General features: G+C 35.7%; 1 protein-coding gene across 8 annotated transcripts in view; it reads left to right on the forward strand.

Annotated features, from left to right (window-relative positions):
- C2CD5 (C2 calcium dependent domain containing 5) overlaps window positions 1–20,572 on the forward strand; it is an 89,415-nt gene that overhangs the window by 48,719 nt on the left and 20,124 nt on the right. For all 8 annotated transcript variants that reach the window (XM_058558657.1, XM_058558652.1, XM_058558653.1 and 5 more), the window contains 6 exons: window positions 1,772–1,886; window positions 4,747–4,842; window positions 7,564–7,755; window positions 11,854–12,040; window positions 15,123–15,287; window positions 19,073–19,213. In XM_058558657.1, coding sequence (XP_058414640.1) covers window positions 1,772–1,886; window positions 4,747–4,842; window positions 7,564–7,755; window positions 11,854–12,040; window positions 15,123–15,287; window positions 19,073–19,213 — 896 coding nt within the window. The remainder of the gene's footprint in view (window positions 1–1,771; window positions 1,887–4,746; window positions 4,843–7,563; window positions 7,756–11,853; window positions 12,041–15,122; window positions 15,288–19,072; window positions 19,214–20,572) is intronic.

A 20,572-nucleotide genomic window follows, 5' to 3' on the forward strand; every position in this document is an offset into this window, starting at 1 on the left:
AGTATTTTCTAGACTGATATATATTTCTATTAATTATTTTTGATATCTCTTTTCAAAGAATCATAAATAATTTGATAGATTGAGCATCTACTTAAATAATAGTTTGTTTTATGGTATAAAATTCCCTGTTAGGAAAGGATGATATTAAATAGATATCCAAATTGGTCTGGAAACATGTATGTCTTAAAAGAGAGAATGGATTTGAAAGTGTATTTGTGCTGTTAATGTCTACATTTCAGTTAGGAATATGAATAAATTCTTTAACATAAGAGTATGTGCAAAATAGGGCCACTTAATTGTCTCACACATTTCTTAATTCATAATATTGATTGCTAACAACATATTGTAGTCTTTTCTATTTCTCTTCTTTTTTATCTCGTACTTTGATCTTTTCCTCAGTTTCCTGGAGTCTGCATTTCTTTCTTTTCTTCTGAAAGAAAGCTTTAGGGTAGCTCTGTCTTGGATCCAAAACTTAATTCAAGAACTGGCTGGCGTCATTTGTAGTTCTGGCTTTTATCTCCTCCTCATTTCTCCCTTTTGCTGATCTCCTCCCTGTGGAGGAAACAAAATTACATCATAGGAATGTGAGCTATAACAAGCCTTTTAACTTGTCTTTATTTTGCTGTCTTCAGTATTTTACTAGTGAGTATAATTCTACTTATTCTACTTATTTTGGAAAACATATTTTGAAAGTGGATATATACTGAAATTCAAAAAAGGAAGTTTTTGGATTGTTTGATTTTCAGTTTTAATATTGCCTTTTATGTGGAAAATTTACAATAAGAGCTTAGCACCCTACTTAGAGTTAAGTTTTTTGTTTTTTTATCTCAAATTGTTCCCAAATGGAATTGGCCGCAAAAAGAAACAAATTAAGATATGCTGATTATAGACTGTTTCTGTTTTTAACATCTTTGCACATAAAAAGTTACTGTAATTTGCAGCTGCTGTTCACCAGTAGTTTGCAGCTAAATGCAAGTGATTAGGAAGTATGTGTGACAGATGCTCCATTTATAATGCTCCATTACAAGCACTACTGGACTCCTCTATGGTAGTAAAATACAATTCTGTGATTCTAAGACATTTTCTTAATTACAGAGCCATACATGGAGTTATAGTGTTCTATCTGAAATTTGTCCTTGTATACATTAACCAAAATATTTGTATTAATCTTTTAAATGTATTTACTTTCTTTATTTGAATTGGTTAGTCCCTTTATTTCTTGTCATTTTGCTTTAGGACCCACATTTTTTTTAGAAGGATGGCTACAGATGGCTTTCTCTTTTTTAACATCAGCAAATATTTGCCTTGGAAAGAACCCAGAATATAGTGGGTTATAAAAAAGAGATAGCAGGAAATGAAATCAGAACTTAAATTAAGTTTGTGAATATGAGTCATAAAGTGTTCACTCAGTGAAGTGAGACATAGGATATCCTCTCAGTTTAAGATAGAATCTGGAAACTCGGGGTCTACATTTTAAGTTGTATCTAATAAAATACATCCCTATTGATGTCCCTTAAAGTAATAGAGCAAATAGAACTAGGTGATTTATTTTCTAGCAATCAAGTTTAAAATGTTAAACTTTTTGAGAAGTAGCATTAAATTAAAATGTTAATAAGCTTTTTGAGAAGTAGCATTTTAAAGATGTGAAGTTTTCAAGTTTGTTGTAGAACAGTACTTCTTTGCCTTCCAGAGTATGTTTATTTTAAACATTTCTTGCTCATATAGATAATGTGCTATTGAGTAGTGAACTGATTTAAAATTTATTTTTCAGATGAACCAGAAACTCGAGATGCGTGGTGGGCAGAAATCAGACAAGAAATAAAGTCGCATGCTAAAGCTTTAGGCTGTCATGCTGTAGTGGGCTACAGTGAATCAACTAGCATCTGGTAAATGATAACAACTTGATTTTCTAGATGCTGTACAGATTTACAGATTGTCAACTGAAAAAGGAAAAGCTTTATGCGAATATAGGGAAAAGAAAAAGTGGTCCACTTTACCACCGGTCCAGGAGCGTGGGTTTTAGAGTACATCAAACTGAGATTTATATGCCATTTTTGCCACTTAATTGCTGTGAAACCTTCGGAAAGCTGGTCTACTTCTCTGAGCCTCCATTTATACCTTGAAATGGAGATAATAACCACCTATCAATTAAGCTTATTGAGAGATTAAGTGAGAATATAATACTGACTCTGCTGACTCCTTCCTTTCGGATCTTTGGAACCCTTGATCTGTAAATGAACTGCCATGTGTCTTTAGTTTGTCTGTAAACTCTTTCTGCCTTTCTTTACTAATTGTAACTTAACTTTCTCCTGCCAACAAGTCATCCTTCATAACTGCCAAATTAGGAAGGGACTTCATACTCTTAGTTCTCAATTCTTTCTTTTCCTGCCTTTCATTTGAACAACCTCTCCTCCTTTAAAGTCCATGCCATTCCACAGTTCACCCTCCAAAACATTCTTCTGCCTTTCTTAATGACTTCTGTGCCATCTCCTCCAGTTAAACATGATCATCTCCCTTCTAACAGCCTGGCGTTGTACTTTCATTCTCAAGTCCTCTATCCTCACTTGACTTTTAATCATGTTTTGGACTTCATTATTGCTTGCAACTGTTCCTCTTTAAAAATTTGGAACTACAAAATTTCACTCTTGGAGCACAACTTAATATTTTTCTACCCATCCCATTTGCTTATTTACAATTACTTTGTTTTGACCCTTATCTTTTTTTAATTTTGAGGAAGATTGGCCCTGAGCCAACATCTGTTGCTGATCTTCCTCCTTTTTTCCTTTTTTTCCTCCCCAAAGCTCCAGTAGATAGTTGTATGTCATAGTTGTACATCCTTCTTGTTGCTCTATGTGGAACGCTGCCTCAGTGTGGCTTGATGAGCGGTGCATGGGTCCACGCCCAGGATCCAAACCGGCGAACCCTGGGCCGCTGAAGCAGAGCATGCAAACTTAACTGCTATGCCATCGGGCAGGCCCCTTGATCCTTATCTTAACAAAGAGTTTTCCTAGTTTCTTACTTGGGTTCTGACTTTACTTGCTGTCTGCCATCCTTGAACCCTACTTTCAGCTCCTTCAAAAGTTTATAATAGACATCATCTAGAAATTGTTTGACTTTCTGCTATCTTCTTTTCCCACCTTCTATTCTTGGATAATTCTTACTGCCAGCTATTACATGGATAATTCTCTTGTGCTTGTGGTGATCATTATTGTTAGAGAAAAATGATTGGACTGTAGTAAATGTGGGAATTACAGAGCCATGCTATTTCATTTTCCGAGGGCCCTTTGTTTCCTTTGCAGACCATGTATTATACTCTTGAACTGTTCTATTCTCATTGTAGCTGTTCTGCTCTTGTTAAAACTACTAACTTTGTTGTGCTTATCCTCAGTGGATAGTCTTGCCTCATTCATGGATTTAGTGTCATACACTTTCGGGTCCTAGGGATATAGGCCATCAGATTCACATTCTACTGGAGAATTATGACAAGTATAATACATTTTATGATAGAGATATCCCAGGATGTTTTGGGATCCCAGAGGGTTGGAGGTTAGAACTAAGATTGGAATAAAGTGTTAATGAAATAACTGAAGCTTGAACTGAATCTCAGGGGATGAGTGTGAATTACATAAATGAAGAGAAGAGGCATAGGGAGAGTGTTCAAGGCTAAAAGAATAGCATGTGGAGAAGCCAGAGGTGTAGATTCAGTGTGGCTGGAGATGGATCGCAGATGCAGGAGTCTGCAGAAATGAATCCAATTAATTTACTTAGAAGTTTATCTGACACAAACTCCTTTTTTTCTTCTAGACCTCAAAAAATCATTGTATTTAAGTCCCATCTTCGCTAATTTTTTCTGTTCTAACCCATCCTACTTACTGTCATGGGATTAAACTCCTAGAAATGCACTTCTGCTCTCATAGCCCCTTGATTCCGTGGCTTTGGTGGCTCCCTGTTATTCCTTCTGACATTCTCAGTGCCCACTTTACATTTGAAGCCTGGCCTCTCTTGACTCAATTACAGATCAAGTGACCATTTCTTTCATGCCCTCTTAGGCTTCTGGTCCGTTTACACTTTGTTTCCAGTGTTTCATCCCCAGGCTGCTACTTTTCTCATTTGCTTTGGGTAATCTCCTTCAATAATTGTGTTGATTGTTTAATTTTTTGGCTTTCAAATTGAGTGATATGTTATAAAGAGTTTCAAAGAATTCTTTTGAAAATCAGTTTTTATCATACATGTAATGGTGTAGTTTAAGCTCCATTTAGTATATTTTGGATATTATTTGTTTCAGATACCTTTTTATTATTGTCTAAGCTATAGCAATATAGATATTTACAGTTGTGCTTTTAGAATAATTTTAATAAAATTTAATATGCATTTAAAGAGTATTTTAATACAGTTTAATGGGTTATTGCTGGATTTATCAATATAGTTTGTACCTACTTTTATTTTGAAACATTCCAGTCTTTATCACCTTTACCATATTTTAGAGGAATCTATTGTCGTGAATGTTATACTTTATCTTTTACAATTTTTAAGTAATAAAGAATTGTTACCCTCCACATTTTAATAACATTATATTACTTCTATTTTCTATCCTAGGTTTAGGAGGTAATCCTGTGATATTATTAATATTTAATAGAGTCCAACTTGAATTTAAATTGTCACCCTTGTAATCACTTTGATATTTAACGTTTTCCAAAGTTAGAGTGCCTGAAATTGTTTACTTGTTTATGTGTTTTTCTTTTATAGTGAAGAGGTCTGTATTTTATCTGCATCCGGCACGGCAGCTGTACTGAACCCTAGATTTCTGCAGGATGGCACCGTGGAGGGCTGTTTGGAACAGAGGTTGTCATGGCAGCTGGCTTATTTTCCATAAGAGCAGAGAAGGGAGAGGTTGACTTTTTTTCTCTCAGAGCCGGGAAAGTTCTCTATGAGGGTGGATTACAGAGGCAGGGTAGAAATCAGGACTAGGCACTTTATTGATTTTTACCTGACCCATAGCAACAGAGAAGTATTGGGTTCTGCACTATAAGACACACATTTTTACTTCTAGTATCTTGATAAGTGACATGTATGACTACCAATAGAAGAATTTCAAGTATACATTTTTTGTTTGTTACACTATAGGAATAATTTATTTGATTTTTCTCTTACTTTTGTTTCCTTTTGTCGTACCTCCAAAACAGAAAAAGTTCATGGAACAGTTTTCATAAAGAAAATTCTTAATTTATAAGACAAACCCTATATTGTACCAAAATTATATATAAAAGCTTCATGAAAGTGAAGTATAACTTTAATATATGAGAAAGAGAAAGTGAAAGCAGTAGGTAAAATGAGGTTACTTTTTGACTTGATTATTGGTCCCTTTAATCTGTTAGCTTCCATAAACGTCAAAAATACTTTCCATAAACAGATGAAATTATCAAACATGTACACAGAAAACTATTAGTTTGGTACTGGAGTCTACCCAGATGGTATAAATTTTAATTACTCTTACTCTACAGTATGCATGTTTGTTTTTTTTTCGCAGTGTTAATATATTAGTATATATTAAGAAAGCAAAAAAATTCTGTATGTGATCAAATTTAGTATAAATTTGCAAATCTGTATGTAACAAAGAAAGATATTCTAGCTCTGGTAGGCACACAGAAGACCTTGGTAAGTTTCTTCTTTTGTCAATATTAAAAATGGATTTTGACCATAATATATTGCAGAGCATTAAAAAGTCATCATAAATAGGAAAGTGAAGGTAGGACATTTTCAAGTATATTAAACAACTGGAGTGTTCTGTTGAGAAACCTGACTTTGCCAGTGTGTTGACCCAGTGTTGTAATACAGTTCTTACACATGTCAGTAGGTTTCATTCTTGAGTAGATAGAAATGACTTTTCCCATGCAGCTTAGTTATTTCAGTACTGTGGGTTGAATGGATACAGTGAATTCCCTTATATGGCAGTCCGATGCAACAGGTACCATCCCTATTTGTAATAGAGGAAAATGTCTTTTTTTCTGCTATAAAATTATTAGTGCTTACTAGAGAAAATTTGAAAAATACAGGAGAGTAAAAGGAAGAAAAAATTCCTTATGATCTCACTATTCAGAGACAATCCCCTTTTGTACATTTCATATTTCAAATGCTTTCATAAATTTTAATACTTTTATATTTTATGCCTTATGATGTTGCACCACTTATGTTCAAATTTGTGTGAGGTGTTTAGTTAAAAATTGCCCCAGTTTTCATTTTTTTGTGCTCCCTTGTAACACATGGGCTGTGGATTCATACAAACTGGCATTAAAATCTGAGGTCTGCTGCTTAGTACTTAGTGTGACTGAGCAAGTTATTTAGTATCTCATGTTGGTTTCAGGTCAGGTGGAACTAGTGTTTGTTGCTGTCTGCTGGGCATTATATTGGGGTGTGTGTGTGTTAAGCTATAGTTTTCTTACTTAATCTTCAAAAAGAACCCTATAAAATTGTTATTCCGGTTTTATAGAGGCAGCTCTGAGAGGTTAAATAACTTGCTCAGGGTCACACGGCTCTACTCAGATGTCTGATTTCCCTGTTTCTTCTAATGTACCAGAATGCCATCTCAATAATAAAAGAATAATATTTGGGAGTAATTTAATTTGACTTAGAGGGTTATTGTGAAAATTCAGTGAAATAATGTATACAAAGAATCTGCAAAAAGCCTGACTCCTAGTAGATATAGTATGAGTATCCTTTCTCCTCTTTAATTTGACTACTTGCCACGTTTCCACTTCTAAAGGGTTGCTTTAGATTAGAGAGAGCTGAGAACCCACATCTTCCAGAGCACTAGGAGATGTGGCTGTGTGAAAGTCTGGAATTCCCTCTGTTTCCATTCCTCTTCTCCCAATTTCCTGAGATTTAAATGAGTGAAAAAATACTTAATCATTCTAAAATGAATTCATAAACAGCATATTGCAACAAACATTTTACAGTGAATGGGATGGTTGTGGGTTGTTCATTTGTGGTTTAATTATGATATGTATGTCGTTTATGAAACACAGGTGTTTTGGTTTCTAAGAAATATTAAAACAGTCACTGGAAATTAGAAACTTTGGAGTATGCCTATATTTGACTTACTTTTTGTTCTTCTTAAAGGATTTGTTTTTAACAGTGAATTTTTTTCAAATTGTTAGTTTGGTTAAAAATTTTTTTTATGGGAATTTTTTTTGTGATTATGTTTGTGTTATATTTGTCAGACAGTAGGAAAATGTCACCCTTATTCTCTAACCATTTGTTTTTATGTTGTACCCCAAAGAAAAAACTTTGGGATAGTAGTGGTTTTTATCAGGTGCTAAGTCATCAAACATGAATTGGTGCAAGATGACTTGCTACTTGTGGAAGCCTTTCTCTCATGGGAAAGTATATGGTTCTGATTTCATGGTCATTGGTAATTCTTATCAGTCATAGTGATACTCTTACAACCCGCTGTGGTAGAAGTTGTGGTGTAATTTGTACACAAGTACTGTATATATAATAGATTTTTTTAAGAAATACGTAGACTTTTCAATAATGCCTTATTTTTTTCTTAATGTAATCACATAGGCTAGAAGAAAATTTGCCTGCGGGCTGTGGATTTTGCCATATACCATATGATGAACTGAATATGCCATTCCCAGCTCATCTCACATATTGCTATAACTGCAGGAAACAAAAAGTTCCTGACGTTCTCTTTACAACTATAGACCTCCCGACAGATGCAACAGTTATTGGAAAAGGTTGTCTTATTCAAGCAAGGTATGTTTGTGAAAACAGTATTTGGAATCCCTGGACGAGAATAGGGTTTGGAATCAAATAGACCTATTTTCAAACATCTGCTGTACTGTTTCCTACCTGTGTGATCCTGGGCAGGCTGGGCAATTCTAGCCGAACCTTGTATTTTATTGTATGGAAAATTGGGAGGAAAAATACCCTCTTTATGAAACTTAAGTAAGTTTATATGCAAAGGCAGGTTTAAACATTTAAATTCTGTACAAATGTTTATTATTATGAGGATTATTAATTAACCTTGCAGGCTATGGATGTGACTCAGTATGCTTTAATGACATTAAACATGTAAAACATTTTGGAAATTGACTTTTCTCTCTTTTAAAGAGCAGTGCTGTGTAGTGTTTCTTTTACTGCTTCACTTAGCTGTTGAGTTCCTTTTAAAATGTACTGGAGTAGGAAGTGCTACATTGTGGTAGGCATACAGGAAACAGCTGTGGCTGTCTAGGTCGCTAACCACTGCCAGGTACCAAAACCACTGAGCATTTCTGTCCTCATCTTGCTTGACATCTCAGCAGTAGTCACACAGTTAATCATTTTCTCCTTCTTGAAACTCCTTTGACTTCACAATGCCACACTTTCTGCTTTTTCTTACCTTCATGTATAGTCTTCATTCTCCTTGTTGATTCCTCTTCATTTCTTGATCCTTGAGAGCCATGGATCTGGACCCTCTTCTCAAAGCTCTCTCTGTAGTTGAGCTCATCAACTCCTATAGGTCTATGTGCTCTTTATATGTCTATGACTCCCAGATTTATAACTCTAGTCCAGAATCGCTTCTGAGCTTCAGACTCATATACTTACCTGTCTACTTCACATCCCATTTTGAGGTGTCATAGGCATCTCATACTTGTTCCAAATTGAACTGCTGATTTTCTCCACTTCTTTCGTATTAGCCTTCTGTTTTTCTTATTGATGTCTTGATAGTGTATAAGATTGTGAAATTTTGGTTGTACATTATTGTTCGTCAGTAACCATATAAATGCGTCCCTTCACCCGTTGTGCCCACCCCCCAACCCCCTTGCCTTTGGTAACCACCATATAGTTCTCTCTGTCTGTGTGTTGGTTTATATTCCACATATGAGTGAAATCATGTGGTGTTTGTCTTTCTCTGTCTGGCTTATTTCACTTAACATAATACCCTCCAGGTCTATCCATGTTGTTGCAAATGGGATGATTTTGTCTTTTTTTTTTTTCTTTTTTTTTTTTTTTTGAGGAACATAGGCCCTGAGCTAACATCTGCCAATCCTCCTCTTTTTGCTGAGGAAGACTGGCCCTGGGCTAACATCCATGCCCATCTTCCTCCACTTTATGTGTGACGCTGCCGCAGCATGGCTTGCCGAGTGGTGCATTGGTGCATGCCTGGGATCCAAACCGGCGAACCCCGGGCCGCCGCAGCAGAGTGCACGCACTTAACCACTTGCGCCACCGGGCTGGCCCCGATTTTGTCTTTTTTTATTAGCCTTCTCTATTTAATAAACGATACCTTGCTATATCCAGGTCTTCATGCCAAATATGGTATTCTTTGACACTGTCCTCTTTCCTAACCTCCTCATGTGAAATTTATTAAAAGTCATGTTGAGTTTTCTTATAAAATATATTTCTAATCCATTTACTTATGCTTTCATTTCCTCTTGCATCTTAGACCTTCTGTTTGGGATTGTTTTTCTTTTGCCTGAGGTATATCATTTAGTATTTCTTTTGGTGGGTCTGCTGGTGGTGAACTATTTTTTGCTTGTCTTAAAATGTGTTTATTTTATCTTTAAAAACTATTTTGGGCTGGCATTTATTTTCTTTCAGCACGTTGAAGATACCCTTCCACTGCCTTCTGCGTTTCATTGCTACTGTTGAAAAATAACCTATTAGACCAACTGTTGTTCCTTTGAAGGTAGCGTATTTTTTTCCTTAGGCTGTGTGTGAGCTATTCTATTTGTCTTTGGTTTTCTGCAGTTTCCTTATCATATTAAGTATGGAGTTCTCTTTATCCTAATTCTTATACATTGGGCTTCTGGAATCTGTAGATTGGTGTCTTTTATGTGTTTTAGAAAATTTTTAGATATTAGTTCTCCTGTGTTTCATCTCTTCTCTCTTCTTGATGATCCAATTTAAAATATGTTAGACTTTCTCACTGTCTTCTCCGTGTCTGTTGCTCTCTTGTCTATATTTTCTATCTTTTTGTTTCTCTATGCTATATTTTGGATACTTTCTTAGCTATCTTTCAATTCTCTAATTCTCTCTTCAGTTATCTCGAGTATGCTATTAAGCTTAATAATTGAGGTTTTTAATTTTTGTTGATCAGTTTTTTATTTCTAGAATTTTTATTTTATTCTTTTTCAAATCTGATATTACTTATTATAGTTCGTGACTGATTCTGTAACTGATAATTTTAATATCTGAAATCTCTTTGTTTTCTGTTGTTCCTGCTGGTTATTGTTCATCGTGTTTTGTCTCCTTTGACTGTGATAGGTTCACAGGAAGTCGCAAAAATGGTACAAAGAGTGCCAGGTACCCTTCACCCAGCTACCCCTGTTGGTGACATCTTACACAGCTGTAGTAGAGTATCAACTAGGAAATTGACATTGGTATAATACTGTTAACTATACTATAGACTTCATTCAGTTTTTACAATTTTTTAAACTTGCATTGATTTCTGTATTTGTGTGTATATGTATAGTTCTATGTAATTTTATCCCACCAGTAGATTTGTGTAACCACCACCACAGTCAAGGCACAGAACTGTTTTTCCACCACCAAAAAAGAACTCATACTACCTCCTTATGTTTATACTTCCCCATCCCTTGCCCTTGACCTGTGATGCTACTGAGAAGATTTTTAAAAATATATAATTTATGTAATTTTTTTTGTTTTAGGTAGGAGGAGGTTAGTCTCTATCAGCAGTTCTCAGAGTGTGGTCCCTAGACCAATAGCATCACCATCCTCAAGGGAATTTACAGAAATGCATATTCTCAGGCTCCACCCCAGACCTATTGAATCAGAAACTCTGGGGATGGGGCTCAGTAATTGTTGTTTAACAAGCCCTCCAGGTGGTTCTGATGGAAGCTAAAGTTTGAGGACTACTAGCCTAAATAGCCTGGCTTGCCAGTTTGGGAATCTTTCCTTCTTCTTCACTGCTACCTTTTTAGTCCAAGCTCTCATTGTCTCTCACCTAAATAGCCTCTTGTCTGCCATCCCCACGTGTCATATTTACTCCATTCTCTGTGTAGCAATATAAATGATGTCCTAAAATATAAATTGGATCATGTTATTGCTTAAAACCCATCTGGGCTTTCCCGTTGCTGGTAGAATAAAATCAGACTCCTTACCGTGACCCATATGACCCTAACATGGTCATGCCCCTTAGCTGCACTCGCACGCTTGCTCTCTGCACTTGAGCTACAGTAGTCTCCTCTTGGTTCTTCTGATCTGCCAACTCCATTCTGCAGTTGTCTTTCTCCAACTCTTCAGTCCCATCATGTCTTTAAGATCCCAGCTCTCCTGTGAGGCTTTCTGTCTAGTTATTCCCTTGCTTCACCTGGTTTATTTTCTTCAGACACCTGATTCTTAAACACAATCTGAGCTTGCCGGGTTTCTTTGTTCATCCCCCGCCCCCCCCACCACTGAAATGTAACCATGAGGACAGGGACTTTGTGTTCTGTTCATTGATTAGTGCCCACCATCCACAACAGTGCCTGGCATGTGGGAGATACTCAAGTAAGTTTTGTATGCTTTTAATGAGTAAATTAACTTTTTTCCTCTGCTATCCATCCGTCATATGATCATATGGAGTTGTGAAACCTAAGATTTTAAATTATATTCTCTAGTGATTTTGATCAGTATTTATTTCATTGCTAGAGATTTTGAGATTTTTCTTTTTGTTATTGAAATAGGACTTTTAGCCAAAGTGTTTACAGTGAGGAAAATGGCAGAAAAGATTATTGATATAACTTAATAAGCCCATTTGAAACAAGTAAATGTTTTATCAAGTATAATTTCAGAAAGTTTTAAAAATTGGACGTTTCTTAAGATGGTACCAAGAATACCATCCACTGACTGAATTATTTTCCTTCGCAGGTTATGTCGCTTAAAAAAGAAAGCACAGGCGGAAGCAAATGCCACAGCTATCAGTAATCTGCTGCCGTTTATGGAATATGAAGTGCACACTCAGCTCATGAATAAACTGAAACTGAAAGGAATGAACGCTTTATTTGGACTGAGAATTCAGATCACAGTGGGTGAAAATATGTTGATGGGCTTAGCAGTAAGTGTAGATGTTTTGGTTTGGTTTTGTGATTCCTGTAGTTGTAGTAGATTCCATTTCATGTGATTCAGAGAGTCTTTTTATTAAAAAGACTTATTTAAAGAAACTGGCGTCAAGACCTTTAAGAGTTGGGGACATTATAAGAAATAAAAAATCTGGTGATAGGCTTTCAGATATTTTATTTTTATGTTTATAAAGTTATTATTTAAAATTAAATTAGTAAGTTATTATATAAAATTATTTATATTTACATTATTATTATAATATTCTGACCATAACCTCAATAGTCGGATTTCTAAAAGTTGTCAATGACTTGTTTAGTAAGTTGGCCTCCGTTTTTCTGGACTTTATTATGGTTTATTCATTGCTAAAACAGAGTTCTCAGCGCTGTTGACATTTGGGGATGTATAATTCTTTGTTGTGGGGGGCTGTCTTGTTCATTGTAGGATGTTTCTCAGCATCCCTGGCCTCTGCCCAGTAGATGCTAATAGCTTCTCTCCAGTGTGACAACCAAAAATGTCTCCAGACATTACCAGATGTCCTCTGGGGGGTAAAAACACTCCTGAGGGGTGGACCACTGTGCTAAAATAATCTTTAGTTTCAATGGAGAACATAAAGCCATACATGTGAGATACTGTCTACTGTTGGACAGAGAATTGTTTCATCATAAATGTGCACATGTGGTCTGTAGTAGAATGTGCAATAAAATATTGTGTTTCTTAAGTGCTGATCAATTGTGAGGCAGTGAAAAGCTCTTTATCTCAGCTTCATGTTCACCTTGGCTTGTTAGAAAATAAGTTCTGACTTCAGAAAGTTGTCAGCGGGGAAAGTGAGATCTGCCTTTATGAGTAGCCTGAGACCCAGAGAACTAGATGCCTGCAAAATATATATTGATCAGATTCTATCTGATCAATAATATGTGTGGAAATCATCTCATATTCTAGACACTTTACTAGCCAGCATTTTTGTCTATGTCACTGGCACTTTTCCAGTTGAAATTCTCTGCCATCTTTCTGAGACATGCATAGAAATTTCATTTTAAGAAATTTATGGAACTTGGATTCTTTTTCTCGGTATGCATTTGTAGATAAAATGCTAAATTGTTTCCTGCTTCATCTGTTCTTTCTATAAGAGCAGATATGTAAATTTCTGTATATAGGGAATTGTGTGGCGATGATAAACTAGTTAGGTAATCACAATTTTTTAACAGGAGAAATTTGTAATGATTAATGAAAGTAATCTGATTATATTAAAATATTTGATATTTAGATTAACTTGGGAAAAATGTTCATTATAATTCATTCATCTAAAAACTTGCTTAGTGAGGACATAATATAAATGTGTAATTTGGAGTGAATACAAAACTATAGTTATTGGTAAGTGTCTATGGAAACTAAGAGCTTGATTCAGATTCAAAGGTTTAAAAAACGTTGTGCCAACTGTATCAGACACTTCTGATGGTTGAGCCCTAGGAAACTAGTTTGTGACCCTGGTAATAATTCTTCAGTGCTTGTCTCAAATACTGCCTTTTCTGATCCTTACTAATCTTCTTCTTGATCACTAGTGACGCTAATTACAACTGTTTGAGATTCTGATCTTTGTGCTGTGTTTTAGCTTGTGTATTTAAATCTCAAAGTCTTATGAGTAGCTTCCATGATGGTTAATCTCTGGATGAGTGCCTACTGGGTGTCTGGCACTGTGCTACTCCAGAAGGAATGTAATATTGTCTTCCCTTTACAAAGAGGAGAAAGTGGATGCTGTGATAGGTTGAGACTTGTCCAAAATGATGTGGTTACATGTACTGGAACTGAATTTCAAATCCAGGCCTATCTAGTTCCAGAGTCTGTGTTCTCAACCATTCTGGACTGTTGCCTTGTTAGTGAGTGCTGTGAAGAAAGTGTTTGAGATGGTGCACTAAGGCTTCATGTGGCACAGAGGGCATTCTGGGGTTGAACATCAGAGACTGGGTCTCTGGTACAGTCAGGGACACTGAAGAACAAAGAAAAAGAGCTTCTGAGGATCAGTTTCATCTACTGTGCAGACTTCATCATAGAATATCATACCCTTTTTAAGATGGACTTTTACAAAATTCACAGTTGATTAATTTATAAATAATAATATCAACTCAAACAATTCAAAATACACAAATATCTAGCGTTAAGAGAATTGTCTTCTCTTTTCCCTGTTCCACTCCTTTGATGTTAACAATTTGATGTTTATATTTCTATATACATTTTTTGCTTTGCTGATATAAGCATATTTTTTTTACTCTTTATTTTTTTATTTTTATTATTATTATTATTTTTAATTTTTTGTTTATTGCGGTAACATTGGTTTATAACATTGTATAAATTTCAGGTGTACATCATATTTAAACATAAATTATCATAGGTGTGTGTGTGTATTATCTTGTTTTGTATTTCCCCTAATAGTTTTCCAGTACTAATGGCATAAAGTACTGTTACAGAGTCAGAAATTAATAGTCATTGAATTAAATATTTAAAATAAACTGTGTCGAGTAAAGTTTTCTTTCTTGGTCATTATGGAAGTAAGGTGGTCTAGTGAAAAATTCCTGGGTTTTGGAGTGAGAAGCAGGTTCAGATCTCTTCTCCACATTTATTGACAGTGTGATCTTGAGTAAGTTTCCTATCGTTCCTGAACTTTGGTTTCCTCACTTGCTTTGCAAAAGTTGCCCTTTCACTTTTGCATTTTAAAGATAAATTATCTCCTCATTAATGAAAAATTTACTTTTTAACAACTTTTTATCTTTTTTTCTAAGCTGTTTTTTCAGTGTAATTTATTTTTTACAATCATAAGGTAAAAATTGTAAAGTACAGTTGGGTATGCAGTGGAAAGTGAATCCCCCTTTCGCTGCTGTCTCCTACCTTCCCAGGGTTCTCATCAGAAGCAACCCAACCCCTGTGACTGGTGGTTTCTCTCTGCCCTTCCACATATGTCCTAGGCATACACTGGTGCTAACTCTCTTTTTCCTGTGGGGCAAAGACCACATTAATAAATATGAAAACTTAAAGACTGTTATTCTTAGATATTCTTCTGATTATCTCCCCGTTGTTTTTGTAAGTCGGCCACAGGTGTGTATTTAGCAGCTTTACCAACTCCTGGTGGTATTCAGATTGCCGGGAAGACTCCTAATGATGGCTCCTACGAACAGCATATATCTCATATGCAGAAGAAGATAAATGACACGATAGCTAAGAATAAAGAGTTATATGAAATCACTCCTCCAGTAAGTAAAATAAATCTACATTGTGAATACATAAGTTATTGTTTAGATGTTAGTGTATTTTTAGGTTATCTTATTTTGGACATAAAAGATTTTTTTGCACTGTTTAGATTCGCTCTTCTTATTGCTCATTCTGTCACCTCCCTTTGCATCCGTTTATGTCCGTGCTCAAGTGTCTCCTTGTTAGGGAGGCCGATTCTGACCATCCTGTTTAAAAATTGTAACACTCCGGTCAATTTTTGGTACTTCCTATCCCCCTTCTGTGTTTTATTATTTTCTCTTTCTCTTATCTGTGTGTGTGTGTGTGTGTGTGTGTGTGTGTACACACAAAGAGAGAGATTTTTGATTTTTGTCTATTGCTTGTTACTCCCAGTGGAATGAAGCTCAATCAAAGCTGTATTCCTAATGCCTAGAACAGTTCCTCCTGGTAGTAGCCTCTTGATAAATACTTGTTGAATGACTAAATAAATGGCTTAAAATGTTCTTTTTTAGTAAAAAGATAGATTGCTTATCTGTGGTAAAAATGTGATAGAATACAGAGTTTTTTGGTTTCAGCTTCTTTCTTAGAATTTTCCTACTGGTCATTTCCATGGTCAGTCTTCTCACCAAGTTTGCAGTTGGTATCACAATGCCTCTTACTCTATGGATGCCTTATAGCCATAGTCTGAATTGAAGGAAAAATGTGTTGGAGTTAGAAAGAAACTAGTTGTTTTTATGACTATCTGATAATGAAATACTTCTGTAAAAGCAAAGTGTTTGGATAAGATTATTATTGTTGTTTTTATTATTTTATTTTATACATACTATTGAATTTTGGTCTTTTGGAACAGTGCATCTGAATTCTAGCTTCAGACTTACAGCTTTCTAGAAAAGTTGTTAAGCTGGAGGGAATTTTAAGGATGTGACCTAGAGCTACACTGTGGAGTGTGGTAGACACTGGCCACATGTGGCTCTCGAGCACTTGACGTGTGGCTGGTCTGAACTGAGATGTGCTGAAAACATAAAAATACTGTATACACCGGATTTTGAAGGCTTAGATTGAAAAAGAATGTAAAATATCTCATGAATATTTTTTATGGGTACATGTGGAAAATGTAATAAATATTTATTGAAAATAAAATATTTTCAATATTTTATTGAAATTTATTTAATTTGTTTCTTTTTTATTTTATTACTTATGAGGCTTGCTTTGTATTTCTATTGTGCTGGTATAGAACGTCTAAGAAAGTTAATGTGTTAATATATTAATACTTAAATAGCCTTTGTAAAAGCTTTTCACACAGCACAGTAGACTGTTTGCAATACATTGTTTTTCTTGTTTAATTATATTTTGATATTTGAACATCTACTAATAGTGTTTATGCCCATTGGGGAGAATGATTTGTAAAGCTATGTGTTAGGGCTCCATTTATCAGTTCTAATGGTGTGAGCTGAACTCTTTTGCTTAACAGTGTTTATCAACTCTGTGCTTCCCTCCCGACCTCCCGCAGGAACAGTTGACCCTCCTCCATTGTGTTCCTGTTGTACCTGTACGTGCTTCTGTCATAGTGCCTGTTACAGATTATTGCACTTGGTTTTTACATGTCTGTCTTCCTTTACTATCATGTGAGCCCCTTGAAGACAGAGAGATATTTAAATCAGAATGTGAATTATTTTACTTCATCCATTCAATAAATATTTATTGAACTTCTGTTTCAGTAGTACATTTTAGAGGAGGGAATAAATCTGTTATGATTTAAAAAATTTCAGCATATATGCATTTCATGTGTTGAATATGACTGTGTTTCCACAAAAGGACTAATCAATTTATGAATCTTCTAATATGTCTTTCCTTATTTCAGATACTGACTCATTACAGTCTTTTAGCTTAACATCTCAGAATTTGTTTGACACAGTCAGTGTACCAGGCCATTACCCAGATTACAGTTCTGTCTTTTCAATTTTCTAAAACAATGTATGCCCAACCTAAAAATGTGGATCAGAGTATTCCTTCTCTTAGAAAGGTAGCCCTAGCTGAAGTGAATGCTATCGTTTGATTTTTTTCTCAGTACACTGACAAATGTTTCTAATGCAATAGTGTAGTACCACTTAAATGGAGATAATTCAGTCAACCAAAGGTATCAAAATGAGGTGCAAAGCTTTTAGAATAACGGTGTCAGTGGTGAAACCTCAATATGAATCTAAGATATATTAAATACCAGATGGTTACATTTATTAGGTCTGTGATACAGTGAACAGAGGCATAAGTGAATTTTAAGCTACTATGGAATTATAAAAAATAGGGCGAAATCTAGTGGGAAGAACATTGCACTCAGTCAAAAGAACTGATCTAGACAGGTTCCTCACTTACTAGTTTTCAAACACAGCAAACGACTTTACCCCTGAACTGCAGCTCTGTCTCATTTTATAGTCATTATAATAGGCGCCCTGTCAGATTTATATAGGGCAGGTTAATTTGGAATGTAAGTAAGATAAATGGATGTGAAAGTAATGCATAAATAGCTGTGTTATGAAACTATGTGGTGGTAGTCTTATGTAACGTAGGCACTAGCAATGAACATTTAAAACTATGTTTTTGAAAAACGTTTTCTTATAATTTCCTTGTTTTTTAAAAAGCTAGCTTTGTTACACCAACAATAGGCTATGCCCTTTGCATTTGTGCTCACATGTCCATATTCTCCAGATTTTCCTTGTGGCCAACAGGTATTTAGGGCCTCTAGTTAGCTCCGATCTTTGGCTAGGGAATAGGTGAAAGCTTACCCATATAGGATTTCATCATACACTGGCCTCAAAAATATCATATTGTAACTACCAAAGTTCATTTAGCTTGGTAAGTTGCACAGGAATACATGCATAATATGTGTATTGTGTATACGTACAAAGAAATACATTTATCATATTCTTCATTTTACTATGTGGAGCTTCGAAAAATTACCACTAGGGGGCCGGCCCCTTGGCTTAGCGGTTAAGTGCACGTGCTCCACTATTGGCGGCCCAGGTTCGGATCCCGGCGCTCACCGATGCACCGCTTCTCCAGCCATGCTGAGGCCGTGTCCCACATACAGCAACTAGAAGGATGTGCAACTATGACATACAACTATCTGCTGGGGCTTTGGGGTAAAAAAAGGAGGAGGATTGGCAATAGATGTTAGCTCAGAGCCGGTCTTCCTCAGCAAAAAGAGGAGGATTGGCGTAGATGTTAGCTCGGGGCTGATCTTCCTCACAAAAAAAAAAAAAAAAGAAAACTTACAACTGGATAAAGAAAGATATAAAAGAGTAGAGTCCTATTTGGGGACATAAATCTTTAGTTCTTTATGAGCTATTAGGACTTTTGAATGCTGAGTAGAAAATACCTTCTGAGCTGGGACTACTCATTGTAGTGTCTTCTCTGTACACTAGATGTCAGTATTGCCTTCTATGTCTGTGTTAGCGATCAAGTTTCTGGAGTAGTGTTTCAAGGGTGCTATTATCAATCAAAGGAAGTATCCAGGTACTCAATAAAGTGTTAGTTATAGTCATAAAGGTTGTAATTAAATATAGACTGTGAATATATTTTGCAGACTTCTTCCCCCCCAGGTAGTTGTCTATTAATATAAAAATTTAAAATCAGACTGAAGTATACAAATACCAAATCATTAAGTTGTACACCTGAAACTAATATAATATGTCAATTATATCTCAATAAAAAAAGGAAAAAGAGAAAATACTGCAGTTTACCAAAGGAAGAAAAAAGCCAAAAAGCAAAAAAGACAGTTTCATGTGATACAAAGCAATTATATTTCTTCTAGGAGATATCTGAAGAGATTATAGGATCACCCATCCCAGAACCCAGACAACGCTCAAGACTTTTAAGATCTCAATCAGAAAGCTCTGATGAAGTTACAGAATTGGACCTTTCACATGGGAAAAAAGATGCTTTTGTTTTGGAGGTATTATTGCATTGGACTAATTTCTTAAAGTTTTTGGAAGATAAGATGTGCATTTTTACCATCAGATCCTAAATTGATGTGATACTTTTGTAGCATTATAACTGCTATAAATATCAAAAAATATTTTATTATAGAAATTACAACAAACTTGAAAATATCAGAACTTGGTAATATATTTTTTTGTTCAAAACCAGATTACTGATACAATAATGCAGATGGTTCTGGAAAAATTAATGTATGGCTTGAAACAAAATTAAAATAATATTAAACTCTTGGAGCTATTTTTGTAAGCCTGAATGAATTTAAGTAAGAAAGCTATTCTTTCACCTGCTGTAATTATTACCTGCTTTATATGTTATAACATGTTACTATAATTTTAACATTTTTACATGTATTATAATAATGTAAGCACTGTGACTTCTGGGTGTAGTGTTTTCTTACTGAATTCAGAAGATATAAGTGAACTTTCATTATAAAAATACACTCAGAACTAACATTTCTGGAGAATAAATGTGGCACAAAAGGTTTATGGAGCCTCCTCCCTCACAGGTCTGCTCCCCTGCCCTCCCCTGTAGAATGGTTAGCTTTGAAAGAGATAGGTTGGGCCGGCCCCGTGGCTTAGTAGTTGGGTGTGCGCCCTCCGCTGCTGGCGGCCCGGGTTCGGATCCCGGGCGCGCACCGACGCACCACTTCTCCGGCCATGCTGAGGCCGCGTCCCACATGCAGCAACTAGAAGGATGTGCAGCTATGACATACAACTATCTACTGGGGCTTTGGGGGAAAAAATAAATAAATAAATAAAAAAAGAAAGAGATAGGTGATCTTCCTTTGATATTGAAAGAAAGGAAGATAAATGAGAATACTCAGAAATCTTCTGATAAGGTACCAGTTGAGAGAAGAAATCAGATGCTTTGATCTCAGTAAAGCAGGAAGCTGATGGCAGAATTGGATGGGGATGGAATTGGAGGTTTGAAGAGTCTAGAACAGTGCCCGTGAATGTGATCAGGATGTCAGCCATGGGGGATACACAAGGCTTAACTGAGGTGAGAGTGTTAATTTGTAAAAAACTCAAACTATATGAAATTGTGCTTTTTTCTCATAGTTTTCTACAGTCTGAGAATAGAAAAAAATTGGAGATTGGTAAAAGAATATGTCAGGTTAGGGAGGTAAAGAGTTCCCGGGTACTTTGCTGCTGCACGTGTGCCGTGACTACCTGTAGCATCTGCACTGTCTGGGAGCTTGTAAGAGATGCCAATGCTGGAGCCCCTACTTCAGACCTAGTAAATGAAATTTCAAGGTGGGGCCCAGGAATCTGTTTAACAAACTCTCCAGATGATTTTTAGCATTACCATAAGCTTG

The sequence above is a fragment of the Diceros bicornis genome, chromosome 17 (assembly GCF_020826845.1).
Source record: "Diceros bicornis minor isolate mBicDic1 chromosome 17, mDicBic1.mat.cur, whole genome shotgun sequence".
Classification (NCBI taxonomy): Eukaryota; Metazoa; Chordata; class Mammalia; order Perissodactyla; family Rhinocerotidae; genus Diceros; species Diceros bicornis.